Source organism: Colius striatus, chromosome 21, assembly GCF_028858725.1.
Source record: "Colius striatus isolate bColStr4 chromosome 21, bColStr4.1.hap1, whole genome shotgun sequence".
NCBI classification, from domain to species: Eukaryota; Metazoa; Chordata; class Aves; order Coliiformes; family Coliidae; genus Colius; species Colius striatus.
This window is the reverse complement of record NC_084779.1, coordinates 4,364,786-4,390,929: the sequence shown is the minus strand read 5'-3', so window position 1 is coordinate 4,390,929 and position 26,144 is coordinate 4,364,786. Positions and strand designations below refer to the sequence as shown.

Genomic DNA, 26,144 nt, shown 5'->3' with positions numbered 1-26,144 from the left:
CTGAGGGATGATATTTGATTTTTAATCTCTTTCTATGTCGAATTTCTTTCTTTGGGGGTGGGGTTGTTTCAGCTCCCAGCACCTCAGGGTAGCCCAGTCCTGCTGACACAGGCACCCAGCCCTGGCTGAGTCAGTGCTGCCGACATGCTGGGCACAAGCCAGTAAATCTCTCCTTGCACCTAGTTTTGCTGGGCTCAGGGTGAGTTTTTCGGGGGGCAGGGGGTACCCTCTGGGTACCAGGAAGACTCCTCCTCTCACAAAAGGATTTGCAAACCACTGCTGAGTGCGTTGGGCACTTGGGGAGGGGTTGTGTGCATGAAATTGGGGGTGTACACAAACTCATACCCCCATCCCCTTTACCAACACAATAATTTGGGTGTTCTGTGCTGCTTTGGCTTCAGCCTTTGCAGAGCTGGTTTTTGGGGTGCAGCAGCCCCTCGCTGTGAAGTTTCTGGGGTGGGGCACTGAGAGTTGAGTCCCAATTGAAACCCAAGTCGAAAAACCAGAAAAGTCACTCGAATTTCCGCCAAGATGCTTTTTGCTGCTCCTCAACTCTCCCCAAAAACAAGGTGTGGAGGGTGTTCCCCCCCATCCAAATTCTGGAACAGCAGGGACAAAACTCTCTCCACTATGATCCTCAGGTCCTGCTCCTGCTTGCAGAGAGGCTTTTTCCTGGCAGAACTCAGCACCTCCACCAGCCAGGATGCCATTAACGAAAGGAAAAGTCGTTGGGCTTGTGTTTTTGCTGCAAGTCAAATGAAGGGCACTTAGGTGTGGACCTAGAGATATTCATTTATTTCTTTCATTTCCTGGTCTTGTTAGGCTGGTTTATGAGCTGCAATGAACCTGGAGGCTATTTAGTTTGTTTGCAAGGGGCGTTATCCAGCAGGGCTGGGCAGCGGCACCTGGGCTGTGCCAACAGGTAACGCTGGGCCAGCCCCAGAAAAACTTCTTCCTAGTGAGGAAAACAGCTCCAAACCTGGAGGAAAACAGCTCCAAAGCCTCATGAAATAGGTAAGGTGGGTGTGTTTTGTAGTGAGGATCTTGCATTCAAACAAACACCTGCGTGGGGTCCTTGAACCAATTTAACTTGGGGGGGGTTTCCTGTATGGTGTATTTTGAGGGGGCTTTTTTTAGGGCCTGAAAAGGTGGCAGGAGGGAAATAACCTTTGAATGGGGTTGTGGAGCAGTGGTTTGGCTTGGCTGTGAAATATCCCAGGGAGAATCCTCTTTGCTGGCAAGTTTTGCAGCCTCCTGCAAATGTTGGGCTGTTACATGGGCGACTGGCGGCGACAGGGTTAATGGGTGTCTCCCCCCTTGTCCAGCATGCAGAGGGTTAAAAGACAAGGAGAAGGGGGCTAAATCTTGCTGAGGAGGTTGATTTATTAGGATTGGGAAGCCCATGGGGTGTAAATCAAGAGCTGCTTGGGAAGAAGAAGGAGGAGGAGGAGGGGGGGAGATGCTGCCCAAAATCCCGGCATCCCTCGCTGCAGCCGCTGGACCGCGGCTCCCATCCGCTGCGAGCCCTCGCCCTCCAGGATCTCAGGCTGCTGGCGAGGGATGTAGGTGGATGCCAACTACCTCTCACCCACCCTGGGTCTCCCCTCAGCGTGGTGACAGTGGGATTAACCCCTCCTGGAGTTGGTTTTTTTCCCCCCCTCGCTTCCGACGTTGCCTCCCCGCCGGAGGCCTCTCGGCCGATGCGGATACAAAGCCGGAGGAGCCGCGGCCTTCCCAGGTCAGCAAAATCCATATCAATTCCGATAAAAAAGGGGCAATCTGGAGGGTATCACATCCCCTGGCAGCGGGGGGAAGCTCACCTCTCCCTCTCCCCACTGCTGCCAGCCACTGGGACTTTTATTATCTGGATTTAATCCCTTTTCAATACAGCAGCAAAGCTTCAGGAGCTGGGCATCGTTTATCCCGCACCCATTCCTCCTCCTCCTCCTCACCCCGTTTCCATGCAAAGCCCAGCTTTACCCTGGCTTTTGCCAGCTGGGATTTGCAGCACCTGCAGGAAATGGCAATTTCAGGAAAGGGAAAGCTTCCTCCAGGATGATTTTGACAGCAATTAACAGCAGTTTTCTCCTTTTCCAGTGCTTTTTAGGGGGGGGAGGGTGTTGGTTGTGTCGGGGTGCAAGGTTGTGGAAGTGCTGGGTTTGTAACCCCTCCTTTTGCACCAATTCATTATTAATGTTGAAGCTGTTGTGCTGTAGCACATACTTAGTACAAATATGTTGTGTTTTAACAAGGTTTTTGTAATGAACAGGTTTTTTTCCCCTCAAATCCCAGCCAAAAATTGAAGCGATGCAGCTGGTGGGTGGGAAAATAAACCTCCCCACCCCAATATTTTGTGGGGTGTTTGCAAAATGGGGAGAGAAATGAAGGATATTGGGAAGGGGGATCTCAAATTCATTGGTGTCACCACTCAGTGCTGATTTTTGGGTCGCTTCTCAGGTAAAATAAGGTGACCCCAGAGCACTAACAGGGGAAAATAACCACAAAGGGTGGGGGATGTTTTAACTTAGAGCTTGGCAATAGATAAAACCCCACCCAAATTGTTGGGAACTTGGAGCTGGGAACACAAATAAGGGAAAAATAACTCCTTTTTTTACTTTGTTGTTGTTCTTTCTGATCCAAGTTCTTCCCCCAATTCCTTTCTGGGATAGTGTTGCAATGGGTGAACTTTACAGTGACTTTGCAAAGCAGTGAGAAGGGCAGATTTGGGATAAGCCTCGAATCAGGGAGGGGTTTGGCAAGCTGTAAGGCTTTTTTTTTTGCTGCTTTTTGGGGTCTCTTTGTGAGAAATCTTTGCCCAACAGGTTCCTCTTTTGGATTGAAGTGCTGTCACTGCTGGTTTTCCTCCCTTTCCCCCTGTTTTTCCCCTTCTCACAGCAGGAGCTGGACAAGGGATGGATTTTTTCCGCTTCACTGGCGATGGAGAAAAGGGAAATAGAAAGGAACAGGGCAGCAGTTTTCCAGGTCTTGGGTGTTTTAGCTGGGATATTTGTGAGCTATTTGCCTGGAGGAGTCCTTTTGAGGTACAAGATGGAAATGGCTTATTGAGGACAAGCTTTTTCTGTGACTCTATGTGTTTTGGCAAGAGGTTATTTCAAATATCATCCCTAAATCACCTTGAATCTGGAATTTTCATGGCATTTAGGGCAGGGAAAACCCTCCTCATGTCTTTTTTTCCAAGAAACCCTTTTTGAGAGGGGGGAAAAACCCATCTTTTGCCTGTTTTTAGGGGGGAAAACCCAATCTTTTTGCTGTCATTTCTTTCTGCCTGCCAAACCGCCCCTTCTTGCTGCCTCCACCAGAACATTCAATATTGGGAAGTTTTCAAGCCATGGGATCATTTTTCTCTTCATTGGGGTATTTTTTCCTTCCCTGTAGCCCTCATTCCTCCACCACTACCTTCAAATTCTTTGGAAAACTAGGAAATAAACCACACAGCCCTTAAAACACTGAAGTGCTGCACAGACCCAACTAGGATTGAGGGGGAAAAAAACCCCTTTCCTTGAGCATTTCTTTCCTTGAGCATTTCCAGCCAATATTTGCTGCTTTTATTAAATGGCTATTTTAAAGGATTGAGATTTGGGGCAGCAAACATCTCTGCTTTGTTTTGGGGACTTGCACCCCTCTCCCTGCCATCCTGCCTGCTGCAAATCTGCATGAATTTGGATGTTTTTGGCCAAGGTGATGATGGAAACTCAAGCAGGTGATGGAATAAATGCCACAAGTTGGGCTTTGGGACTGTCATTAAGAAAAAGTCAGAGGAAACTCATGAGAGACAAGCTAATTCCTATTCCCACCCCCCACATCCCTTATAAATAGCCCTTTGGGGGGGGTTATTTATAAAGAGGGATTAACATGGCTGGGATAGAGAGGAGCAGGAGGGATTCACACAGTCAATCCTGCCTGGGATATGCTGGATTCTTTCTGATGTATAAACCCTTCCATTGAAGAAAAAGGGGGTTAGTGGGATGTAGGGGGGAGGATGCTTTAACTGGGGACCAGTCCCTGAGGGTTGGCAGCCGTCCCTGCCAGCTGGGACCTGTCGCTCCGTCGTGGGGGCTAAAAATAACCCAAATAAAGCCAAATAGATGCCAGCTTGCTGGAGCTGGCTTTAGCAGATGGCCTCTCTTCTCTGCCTTTATTTAGATCCAGCTCTATTTATTTTCCCTCCTCGGATTGGGAGGGAGATGAGGTTGAACTGTGGCTCGTGATGCCGCCTCGAAGCCGTTGCCGGCAGCGGGGTGAGGATCCAGCAGCTCCCCAGGGCTTGAAATCGCTGTTTCACAAGGATGATATCACATGCTTCCATCCTTTGGGATTATGTTGCATCCCCACATCCTTCTGGGATTATTCTGCATCCTCTTTTTGCTGTCCCAGGCTGGGCTGAGGTGTGTGTGGGGGTCTCTCTCCAGGAGGGCAGCTCATCCCCACTGTTTTTCCCCCTCATCCCATGGGATGCATTTTACTGCCTTCCCTTAGTAACAATAACAGCACCTCCCCCAAGTAACAGCTTTGCTGTGACAAGTGATGCAAAATAACTCTCTTGGGTTTGAATTTTTCATTCAGCAGGACTCAAAGGTGGCAACAGGTTGTTTTGGAGAGAGCTGGGAATTCTCCTCAGTGGCAGGCAGAAAAAGAACCAGCCCTGGGACAAATCAGGCTGGTGGCAGCTTATGTCAACTGTCAAAATGGGAAGTGACCTTCTCCTGCCCAGCTAGGGGGATAAAATCACGACAGAGCCACAGAGCCTGGCTGTTCATCAGCCTGCTGCTCCCTTCTCTGAATGCAGAAGCCATCAGATTCCTGGAGCAAACTGGTTTCTGGAGGAGTCCCCCAGCATCGCTGTGCTGGGTTTCTTTTCCCCAGGTGATGGTCTTCTCCTTGCTTTGAGTCCTTTTCTTTTGGAGGCATTGCTGCAGAAATAGAGGTTTGGGGTTGTTTTCATTCCCTTGTGGCCCTCAGCTTCGTTGTGTCACTGGGTTTGTTGTGGATTTCTGGCTTGGAATCGCCTCCAAACCTGGAGCTTGGGAGAGAGGAGGGAGCAGGGAATCGCCTGCTGCCACGCTAATGAGAAGCAGGTTAGGTGACATGTGAGAGCAGCCTGAGCTGCCAACCCCTTTCTGCTTCCAGGGCCAGGAAAAGAGTTCAAGGAGGAAAAAGCAAACGTCCCTGAGTCTTCCTCTCAAATAATTCCTTGTTGATGTGGTTATGGAGGCAACAGGCTCGTTGTGAGAGGGGCTGGAAGAGGACATTTGTGGCAGGAACACAGGAGGAGGAGAGGTTTACTTATTTTTACCTATTTTTGGCTGGGGAAAGGTCCAGGTGAGTTTTAGCTCAGTGCTTTGGGGGTGGGGGTTTGCAGTGAAGATGGGGTTGGGGATTGCTGAGTGTGTTGCAGCGTTGGTTTGTGCACGTGCTGTAGCTGCAGGGGGGTTAGAACTCATTTTCCAGGGGTAGATCCAAATCTGGGAGGTGATCCCAGAGCTCAGCTCCCTCCTGCTGTGCTCTAAACCTCTGTGTGTGTGTATACAAATAGCCCTGGAGCTTGCTGCAGCTTGAAGGGGTTTTGGTACAGGGGGAAGAGAGAGATACTTTTACTCTTGGGATTGTTTTGGGTCTGTGCATCTCCTGTATCCACCAGCCAGGGGAAATGAGGGTCCAAGTGAGGGAGAAATGGTTGCTGGGGAGTGGGTCATGGCTCTTTGGAGCAGGGTGGTAGCATCCATCCTGCACCTTGCTACTTCCAGCAGGACCAAAGCAGCAGAGCCTGGCCTCATTTTGCTCTTTGCAGCCTCTCAGGCGCCGTTTGTCTCTCCTGCATCATCCCCTGGGCAGGGGGGGTCTCTGCTCTGTCCTTCCTCTCCCTCTTGGTGACCTTTCAGGCCATCTCTGGTTACTGGAGCGGATGAGCCATCGATTACAAGGAGGATGTTGGGCACTTCCCGCCTTCTGAGACCTTCAAAACTTAATGCTGAGCTGGATCTGCTGTGCAGGGGAGAAATTGGCTGTGCCCAAGCTGCAAACCCCTCCCTGGGAGCAGTTCTTCCCTTTCCTTGCAGGGTTTTGCAGCAGCCAGAGCTGGGTCCATCACACTTGGGGTCTCCTGACGTTGCCTCTTCTCCCAGGGATGGATTTAGGGGGCTGATCTCTCCTCTCTAACCCATTTCTCTCCCTCTGTCCCACAGGAAAGCCTCGGGGAAGGGCCCAGGGGGAGCATCAGCACCCCCCATGCTATGGCTTCATCTGAGCTGCCCCCTCACCCTGCAGTAGGTACTGTCAACCCATCAGAGCTGGGGCTGTGGGGTTTTTTTGGGTGGGATTCACTCATCCTTGGGTAGAAAAGGGGGGATGTATCACCCAGGAGCATCCTGCACATCCCCATCAGAGCCTCCCTGGCTTGTGAGAACACCAAGGGCTGCTGAACCTTGCAGTTTTCAGAGGGTGGTGTTAACTTCTGCCCCTGCATCCCCCCAGCCCCTCTCCCTGCATCCCCCCAGCCCCTCTCCCTGCATCCCCCAGCCCCTCTCCCTGCATCCCCCCAGCCCCCCTCTCTGCCCCTGCATCCCCCCTCTCCCTTTGTCCCTCTGCAGTACAGACACCAAGTGCCAGACTTTGTGCTCACAGGTGACCACCTGCCCCCTGAGCCCCCCAGCCCTCTGCCTCAGGGGGTGGAGGATCTTGGTGAAGCCTTTGACTTTGAGGACAGCGAGGAAGAGGAGGAGGAGGAGGAAGAAGACTTGACGGCTGACGCTGTCCTTCGAGCCCCTCCCCGAAGGCATCGAGCTGCCAGCTCCAGCCTCGGTGAGGAGCACGGTGGGGGGGAAGGAGGAGGGTCCCCGGTGTCCCCCCTGTGTCCCCTTGGGTTGCCAGGGTGACACTGGTGGGCGCCAACATCATTTCTCTTTGCTTTTCTGCTCCACAGACGGGCTGGTGCCAGAGACCCAGGAAGGGTACGTGGGGGTTAGGGGGGGATTTGGGAGGGGGTTGAGCTCCTTGAAGGAGGAAGCACAGCTTTGGGGTTTATCCTCCCTTGTTTGGTGTTGTGCCTCAGTTTCCCCACTTACCCCCATTGCTTGAGAAAGAGGCTGCAAACAGGAGAGCTCCAGGGGTTTGGGGTGCACTTCACAGCTCTGGGCATCTGGGAGGAGGAGTTGGGTACCATAGTCTGTGGTTAACTGGGTGGTGGGGGCTTCCTTCAGCCCCAGGTGAGCTGGTGAAGGATGGGGGCTGCTGTTCACCCAGCTGGGGATTTGGGGGGGAAAGATGGACATTTAGCTGCAAGGAAGGCTTGTCCCCGCTGGCAGAGCACACACAGGAGCAGTGAGGGAGGTACCTTGTACTTCCCCATGCCAATGCATCCCCCTGCCCTGCAGCTGCATGTGGACTGAGGCTAAATAAGCCACTTTTGGAGCCTTTTGCCTCATCCCTCCATGGGTCACCTGGACTCACTTAAAAAGCTGTTGTTACCCTAAAACCAATCCATGAAGAAGCAGATGTGTGACTGGGGAAGGGGGGCAGAAGAATATAAACTTGATTCTGTGCTTCTGAACCTCTGTAATAGGAACAAGGAGGGGATGGGGAGGGGGGTGAGGGGCTTGGGTGCACCCAATCCTGGGGGGTTTGTACCCTGAGATGCCCTCTGACCCCCTTCCTTGCAGGTTGCCACTGGGAGTGAGCAATGGGGAGGCTGGTGGAGACCCCCCCATCAGTACTCGGACTTGGAAGAGGGAAAGCATCTGCCATGGTGAGTTACAATGCTGGAAACCCACCCTGCCAAGGCTTGGGAAGGGTTTTTCCAGCCTGGCTTTGATCTTCAGGTGCTGACCTGACTTCCTGAGGGGGGTTCTTTGTGTCTTCCCCCCACTAAAGGTGATCGTTTTGAGTTCCCAGCAGTGGAGGATGATGTGATCTACGATGATGTCCCCTGTGAAACCCTCGATGCTGAGCAGGATGGTAGGTACAGACCTTCCCCAAGCACCCATGAGCCCATTTTCCAGCCAGACAAACTGTGTCATGCTCAGGGAAGAAATGCATCCTAGGAGGAGGGTGGAGGAATTGCATCTTAGGAGAGTAGAGAGGAATTGCATCCTAGGGGAGGAGGAAGGAGGAGAAATTGTATCCTAGGGGAGGATAAGGGAGGAGGAATTGCATCCTAGGGGAGGATAAGGGAGGAGGAATTGCATCCTAGGGGAGGATAAGGGAGGAGGAATTGCATCCTAGGGGAGGATAAGGGAGGAGGAATTGCATCCTAGGAGAGGAGAGAGGAATTACATCCTAGGGGAGGGTGAAGGAGGAGGAATTGCATCCTAGGAGAGGATGAGGGAGGAGGAATTGCATCCTAGGGGAGGATAAGGGAGGAGGAATTGCATCCTAGGAGAGGAGAGAGGAATTACATCCTAGGGGAGGGTGAAGGAGGAGGAATTGCATCCTAGGAGAGGAGGAGGGAGGAGGAATTGCATCCTAGGAGAGGAGGAGAGAGGAGGAATTGCATCCTAGGAGAGGAGGAGAGAGGAGGAATTGCATCCTAGGGGAGGATGAGGGAGGAGGAATTGGATCTGAGGAGAGAGAAGGAATTGCATCCTAGGAGAGGGATGACTGCTTGTGTGTGGGAAGGAAAGCAGCTGTGTTCCCAGAGGGAACTGCAAGACTCTGAGGATTTAGGGCATCTCCTATGGATCCCAGGGGAGGGGAAGTTGCCTTCCTGGAAGGCAAAGGAGGTGTTTTTTGCTCAGCAGGCCCAGGGACGGGGCACAGCCTGATCTACGAGGAGGTGCAGCGCGAGGGGCCGCGGGCGGGCGAGGATTTGGGCTGGAGCTCCAGCGAGTTCGAGAGCTACAGCGAGGATTCAGGAGAGGAAACCAAGGTTGAGGCCGAGCCAGCCAAGCAGCGAGCCTCCTTCCAGCCCAAGGTAACACTTGCATTCATTTTTCCACTCCTATTTTCCTTCTCCCCCCTGGGTTTACTTGCATAACGACACCCAGAGCATCCCTCTCAGCCGCTCCCGCCGATGGTGAGGCAGAAGATGCTGCAGTTCCTGGGCTCATCCAGTGCAAAACCAGCCTGAAACTTCAAGGGGTTTATTTCTTTTCTTTCTTTTTTTTTCCCCTTTCTTCCTTCCTTTCCCCTTTTTTTCCCCCCCTCCCCTATTTCCTTCTGCATTTTGGCACTGCTGCTGCTTTGCCCTGCGCTCGCTCCCTTCCCTGCTCGAGCAAAGTCTGGGGGCTGGGGAAGATGCTGCCCGTCCTGTGCTGCTTTGGGATGATTTCTCCTCCTCTGGTTCTGGATTTGGTGGGGTTTGATTTCCTTTTGGCTGCTTACCTGGATCTCTTCTCTGCCTTTTTCTCGCCTCCTTTGCCTTCTCCTCCTGCCTGGTTTGCTTTGGGCTCAGCTTTCTCCAGACCTGAATAGACTAAAGGAGAGATACGCCAGGACTAAGAGGGACATCCTGGCTTTAAGAGTTGGGGGGAGAGACATGCAGGAGCTGAAGCAGAAGTACGATTGGAAGGTACAGTCCCTCCTCTGTCCCTTCACCCTTTGTCCCCCAAACTTCCCAGGAAAGGATAAAATAAACCTCCTCCCTCCTGGACTTTATCCAGGCTGAATTCATCCCATTTTATCTCTCTAGAAGAGAAAAAGAAAAGGAATTAAAGCACCACAAAGCTGCCTCTCATGTTCATCTGTCTTGCAGCTCCCCATCCTCCAGCTGCCCAAACCATTTGCTTTTGGGGTACTTTGGTGGGTTTTTTTTGAATGACATTTGGCTGAAGCAAGGTTGCCCATGGGATAGATGGCTCTGAGCAGGTATTTCCCCCCCCTCCCCAGTGCAGGGTGGAAATCAGGTGGGGAAGGTGTAGAAACAATGCAAAGCCTTTGCTAGCACTGAACCCTCCAGATTATGGCCAGTTTGGGCTGGGAAGGCAACACTGGTATTGGCTTGGGCTAAAACTGCTGTGGTTTGAGGTGTGAAATTCCACCCCCTCACCACCTCTTGCTGCCCCACACATAAAACCCTGACCACGAGGAGGGGATGGACGAGCTTGTGCCTCCCTTCCCCTCCCTCCTCTTGGCTTTTGCTGCATGCTGCTGCTTTGCCCGCTCCTGCTTGCCCACAGCCATGTCCCTGCAGAGGCAGGAGATATGCTGGACAGCATCTTTCTTCCTCACTTCATGTGCCTCCTTTTCCTCCCCATGGGGCTGTGTGGGGAAGATGAGGACCCATCCTCAGAGATGTCCCCAAGGGGATGATACTGCTGTGTGTGGATGTGAAGTGGGGGGTGATGCTCAGAGATGTTCTCCAAAGGCATGACACTGCCCTATCCAGACTTGAAACGGGGTCCTGGTGCTGTCTCTAACTCCCTGGTCCCTCTCCTCTCCTTGCCCAGATGACTCAACTGATGAAAGCAGCCAAAAGTGGCACCAAGGATGGTTTGGAGAAGACCAAGATCGCGGTGATGAGGAAGGTGACGTTCCTGCACCGGAAAGAAGCGCCAGGTGAGTGGGGAAACCACCCCTTTTGCTTTTGGGGAGCCCCCAAAAATGAATCCTTTTGAGGTTATTATGAATTATGAATCCTTGTGGCTTTCAACTTCTCCTTTTGCTGACTTCTTTGCTGTTTTAAGCCTTCCTTTGACGTTTTTCCCTCTTTGCATCCCCCGTGCAAGCGCGGTCCGTTTGGCTCCTTGCTCCAAGCAGCCCCAGGAGCGGGAGAGTGCCACCTTCCCCACCCTGCCAGCACCTATGGGTGCCCCCCTCGGACACAGAGCAGGATAATCCTGCTTTGAGGGTGTTTTCCTAACCCTCCTGCTGTCACATAGGGGATGGGGAACGCAGGAGGAGGGCGGTGGAGGCGGAAAAGCAGCCGCCTGCCCGCCGGAGCTCGAGGGTCTCCCTGGAGCATCACAGGGGAGGTAGGATCCTGTCGGGTGGCCCTTGGAGAGTCACCTTGGGGGGATCCAGTGTGTGTGTCCCAGCCCTGCTGCACGTCCCCAGCGTGGCTTAGCCTGCCTGAGATAGAGGCTTCAACGCTTTGGGGGGTTCCTCGATGAGCTGGGCTGGCATCCCACGGGCAGGTTGCTGCAGAGCATCCCGAGGAGAGGGGGAGGAAGGAGCTCCGGGAGTTGCCAGCTCGAGGGCTACGGTGCTCCCTACCAAAATTAGGGAAGGAAAAAGGTCAGCTGGGTGCTCAGCGCCCTCCCTCGCAGCCCGGCCGGGCCGCCCCGGTTATTTATAGCCGCCAGGGATGGGGCCGGGGAGGGGAAGGGAAGGGGGAGCCGGGACGGGGCGATGCGGCCATGTGGAAGAAGCGACCGTCCCTGCAGCGCGACCCTGTGCTTCCCCTGGCCCTCACTCGCTCCCTCTCCTCCTCCTCAGCTGCTTCAGCCTCGGGTAAGGGATCCCCATCCCTCCCCCACTCCGGGCACCCTCTTGCCTTCCCCGTTTTCTCCTCCCTGCTGCTTTTTGCCTCGTTTTTTGGGTGTCCCCCTCGTTTTCCCTGCTTGTACCCGCCTTTGGAGCAAGAATTGGTTGGAGAGGGCTTTTCTCCTCCAACTACAGTGGCTTTCTGGGGACAGGGGTGTCTATTTGTCCCCTCCCTGAGGGGTGCTGGCTCGGTCCCTGCTCACAGCCTGACTCATGCTGGTGTCTGGTGACAGGGGCCAGGGAGAGCCACGCGATGCTGGGAGGACACTGGGGTCCATCTCCTCTGGCAGCTCCAAAGCCAAATGCATCCCCAGCCAAGCAGCTGATGGGAATCTTCTTTAGACTTCAAAACAAATGGTCTAAAATAATGGGGTTTTCTGGCATTTGGTTGTGTTTTTCCTCTGTTCCCTGCAGGGGAGTCTGAGGAGGAGGACACGGGGTTCCTGGAGGTCACTGTCTCCGACATGAAGCACCCGCCGCCGGAGCTGGGTCCCATGCCTGAGGGGCTGAGCCCACAGCAGGTCGGTGTGGGGTGGGTTGGGGGGGTTTTGGGGGTGTGAGGTTGGATGTTGAGGGGGATGGCACAGCTTCCTTTTGCTCCTGTGATTGAGCAACTGAGGAAAAAGCGAGTCAGCAGACAGCGAATGCCGCCGCATCAGCACTTCTGCAGGTCCCTGTGCCTGCATTGCCCCCCACCCCCCCTCTCCCATAGCCCAGGAAACAAAGGGATTAAATTTGGGGTTGGGGGAGATACACACAAACCCCTGAGCTTCTGAACCTCAGCATCATTGCAGGTGGTGAGGCGGCACATCCTGGGCTCCATCGTGCAGAGCGAGAGGAGCTACGTGGACTCCCTGAAACGCATCCTGCAGGTGAGGGGCTGTGGGACCCCTTTTTAGAGGGCAGAGGAGAGGTGTATGGGGGGATGCTGACTGGTGTCTCCCATAGGATTACAGGAACCCCTTGGTGGAGATGGAGCCGAAGGTGCTGAGCAGTAGGAAGTGCCAGGTGGTGTTCTTTCGGCTGAAGGAGATCCTGCAGTGCCACTCCATGTTCCAGATCGCGCTCGCGTCCCGCGTGGCTGAGTGGGACTCAGCTGAGAAAATCGGGGACCTCTTCGTGGCCTCGGTAGGAGGAAGAGTTGGGGAATCTCTGGCAAACCTCCCCCCAGGTCCCCCTCTCAGTGATGGGTGGGGGGTTGGAGGATTGAGGCAGTGCAGCCTCAAGCTGGGGTGGCACCAGCATCGCTTCAGAAATACACAGGCACTGCTGCGCTCATGCTGGTCGCCTTTTTGGGGGAGCCCCATGCCACCATGGCTCTCCTCCTGCCTTCTCCTCAGTTCTCCAAGTCAATGGTGCTGGATGTCTACAGTGACTACGTCAACAACTTCACCACTGCCATGTCCCTCATCAAGAAGGCCTGTCTCACCAAACCTGCCTTCCTCGACTTCCTCAAGGTCAGCAGGACCCAAACGTGGGCACACAGTGCTGCCACTCCCTGCTATGAGTGAAAACTCCTCTCTTTTCTGCCTTTTGTGTTCTTTTTCTCCTCCTCATGTAGAAGAGGCAGATGGCCAGTGCTGACCGGGTCACACTCTACGGGCTGATGGTGAAGCCCATCCAGAGGTTCCCTCAGTTCATCCTGCTCCTGCAGGTACGGATGAGGGGAACCAGCTTGAAGCTGAAACAGCCTCAAGTTGCCCCAGGGGAGGTTGAGGCTGGAGCTGAGGCAGAACTGTTTCCCTGAGAGGGGTGTGAGCCCCTGTGCCAGGCTGCCCAGGGAGCTGGGGGAGTGCCCAGCCCTGGAGGAATCCCAAAGGCGTGGAGCTGAGGTGCTGAGGCTGTGGGTCAGTGCTGGGCAGGGTGAGGGCAGGGCTGGGACTGCAGCAGCTTCAAGGGCTTTAACAACCAAAAACCAACCTGGGTGCTGCAGGAAAGGATTTGGCAAGGGACACATTTTCAGGTTGGCAGCTCGGTTGCAGCTTTGGGAACCATCCCAGGGATCGTTTTCCGAGCTTTGATTTCAGAGGGTGCCAAGAGCTGATTTTTTGCCACGTGGCTTTTGTTCACCCTTTCCCCCCTACCCCAGGACATGCTGAAAAACACCCCCAAGGGCCATGCAGACCGCCTGTCCCTCCAGTTGGCCCTCACTGAGCTGGAGACCTTGGCAGAGAAGCTCAACGAGCAGAAGCGTTTGGCCGACCAAGTGGCTGAAATCCAACAGCTCAGCAAGAGCATCAGCGACCGCAGCAGCCTCAACAAGGTGGGTCCTGTCCTTCAGCCTCACTCTCCTCATCCTCCTGATTGAGAGTGGGTTTTGGAGCTGGTGGTTGAGCTTTACAGCTTCCACCTTCTCGATTTCAGGGGTTTTGGGGAAGGCAGGATCCCTGTTTTCTGCGGAAGGATGTTGAGTAAAAGCAGCTCTCGAGGGTGGCACAGGGAAATCCCTCTCCAGGGAGAATCAAGGATGAACTTGCTTTCTCATCTTGCCTGATTTTGCAACCAGTGGTGCTTAAAAAAATCCCCTAAACAAAGATATTGCAACACATCCTGGTGCTGGGGATGACACTGATGGCAAAAAACCACAACGAGGCACCTGCCAGCTCAGTCCTGGGGTCAGGATTTAGGGTGGGAGGGGATGAAGAGAGACCCAAAAGGGGCTGCAAAAGGGCCACAGTGGTCTTGCAGGGCTCTGCTGTCTTGGTGGTTGGATATAGAGGGTGCAAAAGGGTTTTGAGTGCTGCAGCCTCAGAACACGTTGCACAACCATCTCTGTAGAACTCGAGGCCGTGCACGCTCCCAGTTGGAGGAAAATCCATGCCATAAGGGAAAAGCACCCCAAATTTTGAGGCAGGAGGCTTGCAAGAAGCCCCTCAGGCTGAGCCTTCCACTTGGCTGCGTTCCTTTGGCAGCTGCTGAGCTCGGGGCAGAGGCAGCTCCTGCTCTGCGAGACGCTGACAGAGACGGTGTACGGGGACCGGGGGCAGCTCATCAAGTCGAAGGAGAGGAAGGTTTTCCTGCTCAATGACATGCTGGTCTGTGCCAACATCAACTTCAAGTACGTGCTGATGGTCCCCAGACTCCAAAATCCCTTTGGAGACACCTTCCCTCTTCCATACCTTAATTCTTGGGCTTCATGGGTTTTGCCAGCTCCTACTCCCAAGAGCTTTTAAAACCACTTCACCTTGTTTTGGAGGGGGAACCCACTGACTTAATGGCCTCAAGTTGCCCCAGGAGAGGTTGAGGTTGGAGCTGAGGCAGAACTGTTTCCCTGAGAGGGGTGTGAGCCCCTGTGCCAGGCTGCCCAGGGAGCTGGGGGAGTGCCCAGCCCTGGAGGGATCCCAAAGCCATGGAGCTGAGGTGCTGAGGGCTGTGGGTTTGGCTGGGCAGGGTGAGGGCAGGGCTGGGACTGCAGCAGCTTCAAGGGCTTTTGCAACCAAAATGACTCTATGAGACTTTGGGGTTGGCTTTTGGCATGCCTCCATGCAAAGCCTCCACCCCTGGTGCTGTGGGGTATGGGAGGCTGCTGAGACCTCATACCTTGATGCTGCAAAAGGGGGAAAAAAACCCTTCCTTCAACTCCCCATAATACCTCTTTGTTAATCATTTTCCCCCTTCTTGCAGGCCAGTGAACTTGGGGTAGGTGCCAAGTGTGTGGTCTGCTGTGGTTGTGTGCCCCATGTTTGGGGGTGCAGGCATGCACTGCTGCATGGTGTGGGGTTGCAAAAGGGGGCTTGGCTTGCACAAGTGCATCTTTCAGGTCCTTGCAGGGTGAGCCACGGTACCTGCTGATTTGTACATACTTTTTGCATCCTCCTTTGACAGAGGCCAGCTGGAAATTAGCAGCCTGGTGCCCCTAGGTCCCAAATACGTGGTGAAGTGGAGCACAGCCCTCCCACAGGTGCAGGTGGTGGAGGTGGGACAGGAGAGTGGTGCCTACGACAAAGACAACGTCATCATCCACAACGCTGGTGCCAAGAAGCACCCGCCGGCCGGGCAAGCTTCCCACAGTGAGCACACAGCCCTTGAGAGCAAGGCTTGGGCTGGTTTGGGTGGGATGGGCTTGGAGTATCCTCCATGGATCTCACTTCTCCATTTCTCCACTCAAGATAAAGTCTACTTGGGGCCACCACGGCTCTTCCAGGAGCTGCAGGACCTGCAGAAGGATTTGGCAGTGGTGGAGCAGATCACCCTTCTCATCAGCACTTTGCATGGCACTTATCAGGTATCTACATGCCAAAGCCTGGTCAAACTCAGGGTTCGGGTTAGAACCAAGTTTGGATGCTTAGCCATAACCATGAGGTTCCATCCTCAGGGACTGGAGAGGGTTGTTAAACACTGGCATGGGCTGCCCAGGGAGGTGGGGGAGTCACCATCCTTGGAGACATTGCAAAGACACATAGTTGAGGTGCTGAGGGCTGTGGGTCAGTGCTGGGCTGGGCAGGGTGAGGGGAGGGCTGGGACTGCAGCAGCTTCAAGCTCTCCTCCAACCAAAATGATTCTGTGACTGCTGGACATCTCATCCTCCTGAGCCCCTTGGATGAAACCTGGGGGCAATCCAGGCTTGTGTTTTGGAGGCACTGCCATGATTGATGACCTTTTTTCCCCCAGAACCTCAACATGACAGTGGCCCAGGACTGGTGCTTGGCCCTGCAGAGGATGATGAAGGTGAAGGAGGAGGAGATCCACTCTGCCAACAAGTGCCGCCTCCGTCTCCTGCTGCCTGGGAAGCCAGACAAGTGAGTTTGTGGCTCGTGGGTGAGCTCTTCCCGCCTTGGGAAGGAGGAGGAGGCTGAAGATCGACCTGGTGATGCTTTCCCTACGCAGATCTGGCCGCCCCATCAGCGTCATGGTGGTCTTCATCACTCCAAACCCCCTGAGCAAGATCTCCTGGGTGAACCGTCTGCACCTGGCCAAGATAGGGCTGCGTGAGTAGCCTGTTACTTGCCTTCACCCTTGCTTTGAAGCCCCAAGTTTGGGAGCAGAGAGGGAGTTTGCATCCCTCTGAGCATCCTGACACAAAATGGGGCAGGGGAAAAAAAGTCAAGGTGATGGAGAACATCTTGGAGGGCTTCAAGACCCACCTGGACACGTTCCTGTGTGACCTGATCTAGGTGGGAGCTGCTTCTGCAGGGATGTTGGGCTGGATGAGCTCTAAAGGTCCCTCCCAACCCCCACCATTCTGTGATTCTATGGCTTGCATGCTGGAAGTGATGGGGATCAGTAATTCTGTCTCAAAATGCTCTGAGTTTTGCCTCATCTCTGGGTTGGCATCACGTGGTGATGGATTTCCATTGGCTCTTGTGCCAGTGATGTCGTGGCTGACCCAAAACAGGATGAATAAGCAAGAGAGGAACCATCCCCACACCCTCCCCACTGCTTCCCTCTCCTCATTCCTCCACCAGCCACTGCAGCTATAAAACCCATTTCAATGGAAGGAGGAGAAATCATTTACCATCTTATTTGAGTGCTCAGATCCCCCCCAGGCTGGAGTGATTTTTGATTCTCTTGTTTTTAACAGTTAATATGTTTCGGGTGTGTGTTTTCTTTTAATCTGGGATGCCTAGGGGATAATCCTGCATCCATGAGTTAGAAATGAAAACACATTAAAGCCTAATGTGAAGAAACACATTAGGGTGGTTTTATTTTCCCCTTTATGCTTATGTTATCTGTGGTTTTGGGGGGGGTCTTTTTGCTGCTGCCTGAGGCAGTTGCTTGGCTGTGGGGTGAGATGCACCCCAGGTCTGCAGATGGTGATGGTTGGAGATGAGAGTCCTGCATCTCAAATTACTATTTTTGAGGTCCCTTCAGAGAGGGGAGGGATGCTGGGAGCTGTCTTGGCTGTCCTCAAGCTCCTCTGCTCGCCACAGGGGAGGAGAACCAGCCGGGCTGGCTCTGTCCTGATGAAGACAAGAAGAGCAAAGCTCCTTTCTGGTGCCCTATCCTCTCCTGCCACATGCCTGCCTTCTCCAAAGCCCTTGATCTGCAGGTAAGAGTGATGGCCAACCTCTTCTCCAACCCTACCCAATACCTCCTCCCTTTTTACACCCATCATTTTGGGGTGTAAAGGCAGAAGTCCCACAGTGGATGGGGCAGCCAAGCTGGTTGCAAAGGCAGAAATGGGTGCAATCCACCCTGGAAAACTGAAAACACAAGCTAGCCTTTGGTTGGATCTCAAACATTGGGGTGTGCACTGATAACCTGCATGTGTTGGGGTGACTGTGGGGGGTGTTCTGGCCCCTCTGCACCCCGTTTTCTCCTGCAGCTCGGCGCCGCTGTGCACAACCCCGTGCAGTCCTCCCTGCTGGGCTTCTCCGCCGTCAGCACCTCGCTGCCACAGGGCTACCTCTGGGTGAGCCAAACGGCCCCAAAACGGGCCAAAACACCCCAAGTTTGGGTCGTGCTGGCTGCAAACCCCTCTTTCTAAGACTTGTGGCTGGGGCTAAAGGCTGTTTTCTGGCCCCTGCAGGTCGGAGGGGGCCAGGAAGGTGCAGGGGGGCAGGTGGAGATCTTCTCCCTCAACCGTGCCGTGCCACGGACGGTGAAGTCCTTCCCGGTGGCCTCACCGGTGCTGTGCATGGAATATATCCCTGAGATGGGTGAGGAGGAATCAACAGGCACCCAGGAGCCCAGACCCACCACTGAACAGCCTCTGGCATCCCCTCATCCCACCGTCTGCTTGGGTTTACGGGATGGCAGGTGAGCTCACACACCTGGTGCCAAGCACCAGCACCAGACCTTGGAGGACTGGCACCATCTCCTCTCCCTGTTCCCTCCTCAGCATCGCAGTCTATGGCAGTGTGGACACAGGGACACAGTGCTTGTTGATCTGCAAAAGCCCAGGCATGCAGCCAGTCCTCTGCTTGAAGCACAGCCCTGAGTACCTCTTTGCTGGGTTGCAGGATGGAACCGTGGCTGCCTACCCCAGGAGCAATGGTGAGGCCATGCTTTCAGACAGGTTGTTTTTGGTGGAACACCCTCAAAACCATAAAGCAGGAGGTTCTTTACACCAGTGAGAGCTGCTGACTGCTAAAAGAGTGATAAATGTCCATTTTCTTTTTCCTTCCCCCTACTATTTCATTCTTCCCCTTCCAGTCCAGAGTGGGGAGGAAAAAGAGGATGCTCTTTGCATTCTCAGGATGAATCTGTCTCTTCTCCCCAGTAATGAATGACAGGGCAAGAGGAAAGGGCCTCAAGCTGCCCCAGGGGAGGTTGAGATTGGAGCTGAGGCAGAACTGTTTCCCTAAGAGGGGTGTCAGCCCCTGTGCCAGGCTGCCCAGGGAGCTGGGGCAGTGCCCAGCCCTGGAGGGATCCCAAAGGAGGTGCTGAGGGCTGTGGGTTAGTGCTGGACTGGGCAGGGTGAGGAGAGGGCTGGGACTCCACCTTAAAAGATCTTTTTCAATCCAAATGATTCACTGAATGCATGAGGGGCTTGATTTGGGGGAAAACATGTGGAAAACAGTGCTGGTGAAGGATTGGTGCCACAGCAAAGGGTTTGCTCAGAGGGTGGTTGCAATTGCAGGCTGCCAGAACAGTCCCATGCTGAGAGGCACAAGGGCTTCAGAGATTTTGGCTTCAAAAAATCACCTTTTGGGTGCTATAAATCCCATCCAAACCCCATCCATGCAAAAAAAACCCTCATTACCTTGAGTTTGGATTTATTTTCCCTGGCCCCAGTGCAGGCTGAGGCTGCAGCTTGCTGAGAGCTTTCCTCCCTGGGAACTCCTCTCCTGTTAAATACCTTTGCTTCATCGCTAGAGGGTAGGAAAGAGCCTCAAATCCTGTGTTGCACTGGCCTATTTTGGGACAAAACCTTGAATTTGTCTGTGAGAGGCTGCAGTGAGCAGCGCTCCAGTCAACCCAGAGCCAGTGAAACCAGTTTAAATTGCATTTTGGAGTGCTGCTCATCCCTTTTTCCCACCTCACAGCAACCCTGCCAGCCAATTAATAGAGTAACTTTCATTTCATCTCCAGTGAATGAAGGCCAGTTGAAGGCAGCTGCTGACAGGGCTGTGGGGTGGGAGTTTTTAATCTTAGCCTCAGCTTATTGGAAGGCAAAAGCTTTCCCAAAATACCTCGTTTTGGGTGGGGTATTTTTACCTGAAAGTTAGGATTTGCTGAAAGGCAGCTCGTTTGCAAACTCCTGCTGCTGGGTGCAGAGGTCTGTGAGCCCAAAGAGCTCTTTTATCCCTCAGATCCCATGGTTCAGTTGAAAAAAAAACCAACCCAAATTGTGGTGGAAATCAGCAAAGGAGGGCAATTATCTATTGAAGCTGCTCAGCCACTGCTGGTGGTGAATTCAGCCAAGTCCAGATTGGATGCTGCTCACAGAGACACTCCAGATCAGCCCTGGAGTGTCACTTCAAGTGCAAAGGCATTTAAGGAAGCAAAAAAAAAGAGGCATTTTTGGCTTTCCCAGTGAGGAACAAGCCCCAGTGGTGCAGCTGGACAGTTGTTGGCTGCTAAAAATCTGTTTGCACTTTGGGGGGTTGAAGTTGGGGGTGTGAGCTCCCCTCCTTGTAGCTGTGGCATTAAGATGCTCAGAGGGTGACACTGTGGGCACAAGGGGTTTGCAGCTGACCCCAGCAGCTGTTTGGGGCAGCTTAAGCTGCATCAAAAGATGCTTTTTGTCTCTTTTTCTTTGCTGAGCATCTTATTTCCATCCTGGCATCTTTAGGGGGGCTGTGGGACCCAGCAGAGCAGCCCACTCACCTCACCGTGGGCACCAGCCCCGTGCGAGCCCTCCTGACGCTGGAGGAGACCCTCTGGGCCAGTTGGGCCAACCAAGTCACTGTCCTGGATGCCACCAGCCTCCATACCCAGGTAGGGAACATCACCAGGACCCCTGTGCTGCATCCATGGGAGGATACAAGTGTGACTTTGTGTGGTCACACTGGTTTGAACCTCAAAAAGATGCCCATGCAATACCCAAACCCAACCTTCCCTTTGATGTCAGATGATGGGAGGAAGATGCCAAGACATCTCCTGCAGCTGCATAAACAGAGAATGCTGAACAGCTCCTTTGGTGATTTCTTTTTACAGAAAAAGGAGAAAAATCCCACCTTTCTCCCACATTTAATGCTCAGATTTAGTGCTCAAACTTAGTTTGCATGTATTAGCTGTTGTAAATCCAGCCTCACAACAGTGCCAGGGATGAATAATGCATCAGGGACTGGATTCGTTTTCCATCTCCACTTTTATTTATGACAGGAGCTGACTGGGAATTTTTGCAGAAGAGTCCAAGAAAATAGAGTGGAAGAGGGTGGGGGAGATGGTGTAAATAGTATTTACAAGCTGGGGCTTGGGTCTGCCTGGAATAAACCATCAGGGAATAAATCCCATGGCCATGAGGACGAAGAGATCACCTGTCCACCTCTATTTTGTGCAAGGGTTCTTGGGGAGGGATGTTCTAGGCTGGTTCTCTTCAGAAAAGAGGGATCAATACCAGCTGTTCTGAGGAGGAATGAAGCAGGTTGCTGCTCCAGTGATTTAATCCCTTGGTGCTAATATCAGGGCTTGTGGGAAATGTGCAGCAAGGGGGATGATTCTTCTGGATGCAAAATGATGTTTTGCCTGCAGTTTGCATCCTGTGTCTGAGAGGGAAATCCTCTGCTGGGGAGCTTGGGAAGCAGATGGACCAGTCTGTGATCCACAAAGAGCTTTTGCAGCAGAGCTGAGCATTTACTTGCTGATTTTTTGGGTGTAGGAGAGGAGCTGGAAGGTCTTGTCCCATCTTGGGGTGGGTTTTGCAGATGTGTCTGCTCTGGGAAATGAGGCTTTTAAAGAAGACAAAGCACTTGGAAGGATGGGAAAGGCTGTGTGTTCACAAGGAAAACCAACCCAAGAGGAGTGATGGGTTGATTTTGGTGTCCTCTGCCCAAGCCAAAGCTGGTGAGGAGGGATGAGACCTCTGAGTCACTCTTGTCTCTTCCCTGTGCAGCTTTCCAGCCCTCAGGCAGTTCCAGGAGAGAGCCTGAGCTACCAGCAGCAGTTTTAGGGAGCAACCCTCTTATTTCCTCTTCCTTTTTGCAATTCCCCTTGTGGCAGCAAACCTTTGAGGCCCACCCAGACACAGAGGCCAACGTCACACACATGATCAAGGCGGGCAGTGGGGTCTGGATGGCCTTTTCCTCGGGCTCCTCCATCCGCCTCTTCCACACTGAGACACTGGAACACCTGCAGGAGATCAACATTGCCACCAGGACCACCTTTGTCCTCCCAGGTGAGCTCCCCTTTCCCCTCTGGCTCTTCATTGTGATTCGTGGGTGATTTGAGGCACCAAGCCATGGATGTGTTGCTTTGTAAATCAGCACAGCGTGAAGAAGAGAAACTGCCTGAGGGATTTATGTGATTGATGGTGTAAAGGTTTGGATTTGGACCTCTGGGGTCTCTCATGGACTGCAGAGATGGAGCTGGTGGCATCTTTTCACCTGTGTATGCATCCCTGCACCCTACCCTTGCACCACATGTACCTTTTGCACTTGTGAGCATCCTTGCAAGCATCCACATATCCCACCATAGAATCTTTGTGGTTGCAAAAGCCCTTGAAGCTGCTGCAGTGCCAGCCCTGCCCTCACCCTGCCCAGCCCAGCACTGACCCACAGCCTCAGCACCTCAGCCCCACGCCTTTGGGATCCCTCCAGGGCTGGGCACTGCCCCAGCTCCCTGGGCAGCCTGGCACAGGGGCTCACACCCCTCTCAGGGAAACATTTCTGCCTCAGCTCCAGCCTCAACCTCCCCTGGGGCAGCTTGAGGCTGTTTCCTTGTGTCCTATCACTTGTTACCTGGGAGAGGAGACCAACCCCTCCTTGGCCACAGCCTCCTGTCAGGGAGTGCCAGAGAGTGCTGCTGGCTGCCCTCAGCCTCCTCTTCTCCAGGCTCAACACCCCCATTCCCTCAGCCTCTTGTCCTTGCACCCCATCCCTGTGTGTGTGTATGTGTGCAGCCATACACCCCATCTTTGCACCCATGCATCCCTGCATGCCTTCATGCACCCCACATGCCTCCCTGCACCCATCTCCATCCACCCTTGCACCCCATCCTTACCCTCATCCCTCAGCCCACTGCTCTTGCCCCTTACACCCTTTTCCCCTCCTTACCATGCAGCACCATCTTCCCTCCATGTCCTCTCCTCCAGCTCATCCCTACAAGCTTGTCTCGCTGCTTGTTCCAGCTACCAAACAACATAATTGTGTAATTAGTTACAAGCACAGTCCTCATGGAAGTTGCCTTTTCTGCCTTCCTCCGTTTTTCAGAGCCTGTTAAAATATTTATCACTTCCTTTTCTTCCTGGGTGAGTGAGCTTTGGGTATTAATGCATTTTTGAACTGGTGCTCCCTCATCCTTTTTAACTTGACAGGTCATTAATAAAGTCCTCCCAGAGCAAGCAGAGTTGCATCTCCACAGATCTACTGCTTCACTGAGCCCAATGCTGTGCAGTGCTCAGTCCTGCTCAGAAAACATTCATTTGCCAGTACAAGTCTCCCTTTTCCTCTCCCTTTTCCTCTCCCTTTTCCTCTCCCTTTTCCTCTCCCTTTTCCTCTCCCTTTTCCTCTCCCTTTTCCTCTCCCTTTTCCTCTCCCTTTTCCTCTCCCTTTTCCTCTCCCTTTTCCTCCCCCTTTTCCTCCCCCTTTTCCTCCCCCTTTTCCTCCCCCTTTTCCTCCCCCTTTTCCTCCCCCTTTTCCTCCCCCTTTTCCTCCCCCTTTTCCTCCCCCTTTTCCTCCCCCTTTTCCTCCCCCTTTTCCTCCCCCTTTTCCTCCCCCTTTTCCTCCCCCTTTTCCTCCCCCTTTTCCTCCCCCTTTTCCTCCCCCTTTTCCTCCCCCTTTTCCTCCCCCTTTTCCTCCCCCTTTTCCTCCCCCTTTTCCTCCCCCTTTTCCTCCCCCTTTTCCTCCCCCTTTTCCTCCCCCTTTTCCTCCCCCTTTTCCTCCCCCTTTTCCTCCCCCTTTTCCTCCCCCTTTTCCTCCCCCTTTTCCTCCCCCTTTTCCTCCCCCTTTTCCTCCCCCTTTTCCTCCCCCTTTTCCTCCCCCTTTTCCTCCCCCTTTTCCTCCCCCTTTTCCTCCCCCTTTTCCTCCCCCTTTTCCTCCCCCTTTTCCTCCCCCTTTTCCTCCCCCATTTACAAGGTGCTGCCTGTTCTTTTGGAGGAGTCCTGGAGCATGTTCCCTGTGAACAAATCCTCTGCTGGTGGATCATTTGGGAATATACTGCTGCAAATTCATCTCTCACCCCCCTCTCTTGACTTGTTGTGGGCTTTTTCCTCCTCTCCCAGGTCACAAACACGTTCGGGTCACCAGTCTCCTCATCTGCCAGGGCTCACTCTGGGTGGGCACCGACCAGGGCATCATTGTGCTGCTGCCTGTCCCTCGTTTGGAAGGAATCCCCAAAATCACTGGTGAGCACACAAAAACCTTTCAATCTGCATCTTCAACCTCCCTTTTGGGCTGCTTTTAACCAAACCTCTGTGTCTGGCAGGTAAAGGCATGGTGTCCCTCAACGGGCACAGCGGCCCTGTGGAGTTCTTGGCTGTGGCAACGAGCACCTTGGCACCTGACGTACTGAAAGGCGACCAGGAGGAGGAAGAGGAGGCTGAAGAAGAGAAACCCCCTGAACTAGATGGTCCCCCACCTCGGGAAATGAGAAAGAAAGGCATTTTATTACAGTATCGCCTCCGTTCCACCTCCCACCTCCCGGGGCAGCTCCTCTCGGTCCGGGAGGCGCCGAGCGGCGCGGCGCCGGCACACACCGAGGAGGATGGTTCCATCTATGAGATGGCTGATGACCCTGATGTCTGGGTCAGGAGTCGACCCTGTAGCCGTGACACCTCTCGGAAAGAAATCTCCTCAGTTGCCATCATCTCAGGAGGTCGAGGCTACCGGCACTTCAGCAGCGAGTCACCACGTCGCAGTGGCGACGCCGACAGCACTCTGCTCATCTGGCAGGTCCCCTTGATGCTATAGCACCTTGGGATCTTAACTTGGCACCTACCTCAAAACATAAGAAGCCACCCAAAAGCTGCCAGAAAGGGGGATTTTGTCTTGGGTGCATCGCTTTGGGTGAGGGAAAGACTGAGACCTGAGCTTTGTGCGTGGGGAGAGGGGAGTTTTGAATGGCTGGAACGGCCACCTCCCTGCAGGCTTTGGAGGTGCTGACTCTCTGGTCAAAGGTGTCTGTGTGTCTGTGTGTGAATAGCTATATATATATATATAAATATAAATATGATGTACATTATTACCTGTATAAAGAAGGAATCTGTATATATTGGGGCACTTGGAGATGCAGAAATAGCAGCAGGAGCACTCGGAGGGTGCTGGCTGTGCCAAAATAGAAGGGGGGGGGGGTGGTTACTGAAATAGCCTTGTTTCTTTGGACTGTGAAATGGAAGATATTTGGTACAAAAGAATCCCCTGGTTTTTTGGGAGCTGAGCATGCATGGTTTCCTGAGGGAAAGGATGTTTTGGGGAGCGTGGAAATAAATCCTGTAGGAATCGATGTGTTTCCTTGAGGTGTTTTGTGATGGGGTTTGGCTTTGAGGGCAAGTGTTTCCTCTCTTTTGCTTCAGGGGCAGCATCCCAAAGGGTTAATATAGAATCATAGAGTCATAGAATGGTAGGGGTTGGAAGGGACCTTTAGAGCTCATCCAGTCCAACCCCCTGCAAAAGCAGGTCCTACCTAGATCAGGTCACACAGGAACATGTCCAGGTGGGTTTGGAAACCTCCTGAGAAGGAGCCTCCACACCCTCCCTGGGCAGCCTGGGCCAGGGCTCCCTCACCTCAGCACCAAAGGACTTTCTCCTGCTGTTCAAGTGGAACTTGTGTTCCAGCTTCATCCCATCACCCCTTGTTCTGGCACTGGATACAATAGAAAAAGGGATGCTCCAACCCCCTGACACCCACCATTTAGATACTGATAACTATTCAGATCCCCCTTGGAGCTGCACATCCTCAAAAAATCAATAGGAAGCCCCCAACTTTTCCTCCTAGAAATGGTGTGGGATGGAGGGGAAAATGGTTAGAAGGATGTGCCCCATCACCTCCATCTCTGGTACCCTGAGCTCTCTCCATCCCCAGCAGCGAAATGCGAGGCCAGGGGAGGCAGAAACTTGTCTGAGGACTAAATCAATTTATCATGTGATCCTCTAAGTGGCTTCAATTTGATTTTCATTTGTAGCATTACAATTATCAGATTGATATTCCCGACTGCTCAACCTTGAAACGGGGCAGCGCTGGCTCCTGCTGCCAAGCCAGCCGAGATTATCTGCCTTGTGCTGATTTCTGACTCTCTTTCTAATTAGCCACTGAACGTGCTTTGCTGAGTTTTTCTTTCTTTGCCCTCAAAGTCTCTTCTTTTTTTTCTGATCTGTTTTTTTCCCCCCTCCTCCTCGTTTCACTGCCTTGAAACAGAACGAAGCAGGTGCTGGAATCTCTCTGGAGCAGCCGTGCAGCGACGCCGCAGCCAAAGGGCCACGGGCATCAAGGATGCCCATGGGAAGGTGTCAAGGAGCTTGTGGGGTTTTTTCCCCCACCCATTTCTTGTCCTCTTTTTCCTTTTTGATTTTGCCACCTCTGGGGTGGGGGTGTGGGAAAGCAGCTGGATATCACCCCATGGCATGGTGGGGAGTTGTCACACAATGGGGTTGTAACTGTCTGGTTAAAATACATCTGAGTATTTCTTGCAGTGCTCCATGTAATCACCACCCTGGAGCTTGCACTTC

The 26,144-nt window shown here is 53.2% G+C and overlaps 1 protein-coding gene across 7 annotated transcripts; it reads left to right on the top strand.

Annotated features, from left to right (window-relative positions):
* Positions 1–961: 961 nt before the first annotated feature.
* Positions 962–24,921, top strand: ARHGEF10L (Rho guanine nucleotide exchange factor 10 like). Of its 7 annotated transcripts, none has more exons than XM_062012799.1 (28): positions 962–1,014; positions 6,204–6,288; positions 6,643–6,819; positions 6,941–6,968; positions 7,677–7,762; positions 7,888–7,971; positions 8,751–8,926; positions 10,401–10,509; positions 10,833–10,925; positions 11,851–11,957; positions 12,231–12,308; positions 12,385–12,564; positions 12,777–12,893; positions 12,998–13,090; positions 13,526–13,699; positions 14,349–14,494; positions 15,262–15,446; positions 15,546–15,661; positions 16,048–16,175; positions 16,264–16,364; positions 17,307–17,425; positions 17,702–17,788; positions 17,906–18,135; positions 18,218–18,372; positions 20,114–20,259; positions 21,484–21,658; positions 23,702–23,824; positions 23,905–24,921. In XM_062012799.1, the coding sequence occupies exons 2-28, from the start codon at positions 6,252–6,254 to the stop codon at positions 24,387–24,389; spliced, it is 3,735 nt and encodes a 1,244-aa protein (XP_061868783.1). In that variant the 5' UTR covers positions 962–1,014; positions 6,204–6,251; the 3' UTR covers positions 24,390–24,921. The 7 variants fall into 7 exon arrangements, with proteins under 7 accessions (XP_061868783.1, XP_061868781.1, XP_061868780.1 ...); XM_062012797.1 differs by lacking the exon at positions 962–1,014 and adding an exon at positions 1,508–1,738 and having other exon boundaries at positions 7,909–7,971; XM_062012796.1 differs by lacking the exon at positions 962–1,014 and adding an exon at positions 1,508–1,738 and having other exon boundaries at positions 8,754–8,926.
* The last annotated feature ends 1,223 nt before the right edge of the window (positions 24,922–26,144 follow it).

What these genes read in the sequence shown, in the direction of transcription:
- ARHGEF10L (XM_062012796.1), top strand. Translation starts at nt 1,571, where the DNA reads ATGCCAACTACCTCTCACCCACCCTGGGTCTCCCCTCAGCGTGGTGAC. An exon ending in CCCTGAAACGCATCCTGCAG is followed by an intron (nt 12,309 to 12,384) that starts GTGAGGGGCTGT and finishes TGTCTCCCATAG; the next exon opens with GATTACAGGAACCCCTTGGT. An exon ending in TGTGCCAACATCAACTTCAA is followed by an intron (nt 14,495 to 15,261) that starts GTACGTGCTGAT and finishes CTCCTTTGACAG; the next exon opens with AGGCCAGCTGGAAATTAGCA.